The sequence below is a fragment of the Carlito syrichta genome, unplaced genomic scaffold (genome assembly GCF_000164805.1).
Source record: "Carlito syrichta isolate Samal-C Ts95f unplaced genomic scaffold, Tarsius_syrichta-2.0.1 Scaffold288281, whole genome shotgun sequence".
NCBI lineage: Eukaryota > Metazoa > Chordata > Mammalia > Primates > Tarsiidae > Carlito > Carlito syrichta.
The window spans coordinates 4,782-7,285 of record NW_007232377.1 but is presented as its reverse complement, the minus strand read 5'-3'; the positions used below and the strand labels follow the sequence as shown (position 1 = coordinate 7,285).

Here is a 2,504-nt window from a genome sequence, read left to right as displayed (position 1 = left end):
TTATTGTAGAGATGAGGTCTCACCAAGTTGCCCAGGCGGGTCTCGAACCCGCGGTCTCAGGCGATCCACTCACCTTAGCCTCCCAAAGTGCTGGGATTACAGACTGAGCCACCAAGCCCAGCTTGAGATATAGTTTTATTAGGCACTTTCTTTTGTTCATTACCTGTTGTTATTGGACTTAATCAGTTTTTCTATTATACTGTCCTTTTTATACCACTTAACCCAGAGTTCTCTTCACTGTCACACTCAATGTGTTTGAGGACAGCACCTGTGTGCTGTCACATTTTGGAATGATTCTGGCTTAGGTTGTAATCCTTTTGTCTCTCTTTGGTCATTTAAAGCCATTTGGGCCATTTGCTTAAAAGATTTTGTGGAAATGGAACTGTGAGGTTAGGTTGGTGACCATGATACTTTCTCAAACCTTTTGCTGGACACCTATAGTGCTCTGAAAAACTGCTGTCAGACCTTTTTACACTATACATGTTTAATTATTGCTTTTTCCATTTTTTTTCTTTTTTTGAGTCGGTGTCTCACTCTTGCCCAGGCTGGAGTGCAGTGGCATGATCATGGTTCATGGCAGCCTTGGCCTTATGGGCTCAAGTGGTCCTTCCACCTTGGCTCCTGACGTGCTGGGCCGGGTTTATTTTTCTGTCTCATTCAGCCTGGTGTTTATATGGTGTCTGTAAAAGATTTTTCAAGGAAGAAAGGAATGACTTACCCAGAGTGAACGATAGTTTTGGGTAAACTGATGTCATCCCCACTACTGGTAACTCCCTTCTGTGTGTGATACATTTTTTTAAATTCTTAAATGAAATTGCTTTATCAAGACACATGTCTTCCCCAAAATGGTTCTCTGCAGCCCAGACCATATGAGGGGATGCCACTGGTAGCATTCCCAGTCACTGTCTCCTGACCTTTCCCCCCAGGTGATGAAGGTTCTGCAAGCAAAAGGCCCAAAGTGGAGTTTTCTGAAGAGGAGCTGAAGGCCCATGTCACCAAGGGCACTCTGGGCAAGTTCACCGTGCCCATGCTGAAAGAGGCCTGCAGGGTGTTGGGGCTGAAGAGTGGGATGAAGAAGCAGGAGCTGGTGGAAACACTCACCAAGCACTTCCAGAAGGAGTGACCGAGACCGTGCTGCCAGCCACCCTTGCACACTGTAGCCAGGCTGCCTGGTTTTGTTCTTCACAGCAAGTTAAAAAATGTGTCTCCTGGGCTAGGAAGAGTCTGCCTGACAGATGCAGAGGGATTTATGTGTATGAGACTTTTCTGTTGCCATGGAGACAGTGTAGCCCTCCCATTTTGCTGTGCCTTACTCTACTGCCTGAATAAAGAGCCCTAACTTTGTACTATCCTGTTCTTTAGCGTCAAGGAACAAGGTGTGTCTGCCTTGCATCCAAAGCTCACTGGCCATTGGCTGTTAGCTTAATTATGTCTCACTGGGACCATACATCATTATAATGGAAACAAAACTAATATCAATGGGGAATGGGGAGAGTGTGAACATTAAGGACAGATGAATATATTTCAGGAATGATGGGTCCTAACACCTTTTTTTTTTTTGAGACCTCCTCTCTACAATTAAAAAAAAAAATTAGCTGGGCGTGGTGGCGTGTGCTTGTAGTTCCAGTTACTTGGAAGGCTGAGGTAGAAGGATTGCCTGAGCCTAGCAGGTTGAGGCTGTGGTAACTGGGAGTGTGCCACTGCATTCCCACCTGGGCAACAGAATGAAACTCCAACTCAAATTAACAAAAAAAAAGTAACATCTCTAATGCTGGTACTGTTTGCTTCGTGAAGTCAACAGCAACTTCTTCACATTGCATTACTCTTACTGTGACATTCAAGCAGGTGAAAAATACATATTTTCTGTTGCTGCAAGAATTTGTGTTCCAGAATAAGACAAATGAAGAGTCATATTCTTTGTGTGTGTGTGTGAAAGCAGGATTTTTTTTTTTTTTTTTAGTTGGAAACTCACTCTGTCACCCAGACTGGAGTGCAGTGGCCACTCCCGGCCACCGCAGCCTCGACCTGCTGGGCTCCGGCGATCCTTCCGCCTCAGCCTTCCAAGTAGCCGGAATTACAGGCATGCGCTACCACGCACAGCTGATTTTTTTTTTTTTTTAATTGTAGAGATGAGGTCTTGCTGCCCAGGCGGGTCTCGAACCCACAGGCTCAGGCAATCCACTCACCTCAGCCTCCCAAAAGCGTAGGATTACAGGGTGAGCCACCGAGCCCGGCTGAAAGCAGGATTTATATTCTAATTTTTTATGGGGACTGTGGGAACTTCAAGATGAGAGAGGTCCTGGTATTAGAAGGGGAAGGAAGGGGTGGGTGTCTTTCCCTTTGTGTTCTTCCTCCCCTGTCTTTGCTGGCCCTCTGTCTCATTCTGCTGCTACCGCTTTTGAATACTTACTTAGGTTGGAAGAAAAGCATCTGGAAGGGTTGGTGTCCTCTGAGGATGGCTTGAGATTCAGTGTATAGGTCTGTGTCTTTCAGGACTAGAATGA

The 2,504-nt window shown here is 45.7% G+C and overlaps 1 protein-coding gene across 3 annotated transcripts in view; it reads left to right on the top strand.

The window, feature by feature from the left end:
• XRCC6 (X-ray repair cross complementing 6) overlaps window positions 1-1,350 on the top strand; it is a 40,658-nt gene extending 39,308 nt beyond the window's left edge. For all 3 annotated transcript variants that reach the window (XM_021710199.1, XM_021710198.1, XM_008053557.2), the window contains one exon: window positions 927-1,350. In XM_021710199.1, the coding sequence (XP_021565874.1) occupies window positions 927-1,123 (197 nt within the window). In that variant the 3' untranslated portion in view covers window positions 1,124-1,350. The remainder of the gene's footprint in view (window positions 1-926) is intronic.
• The last annotated feature ends 1,154 nt before the right edge of the window (window positions 1,351-2,504 follow it).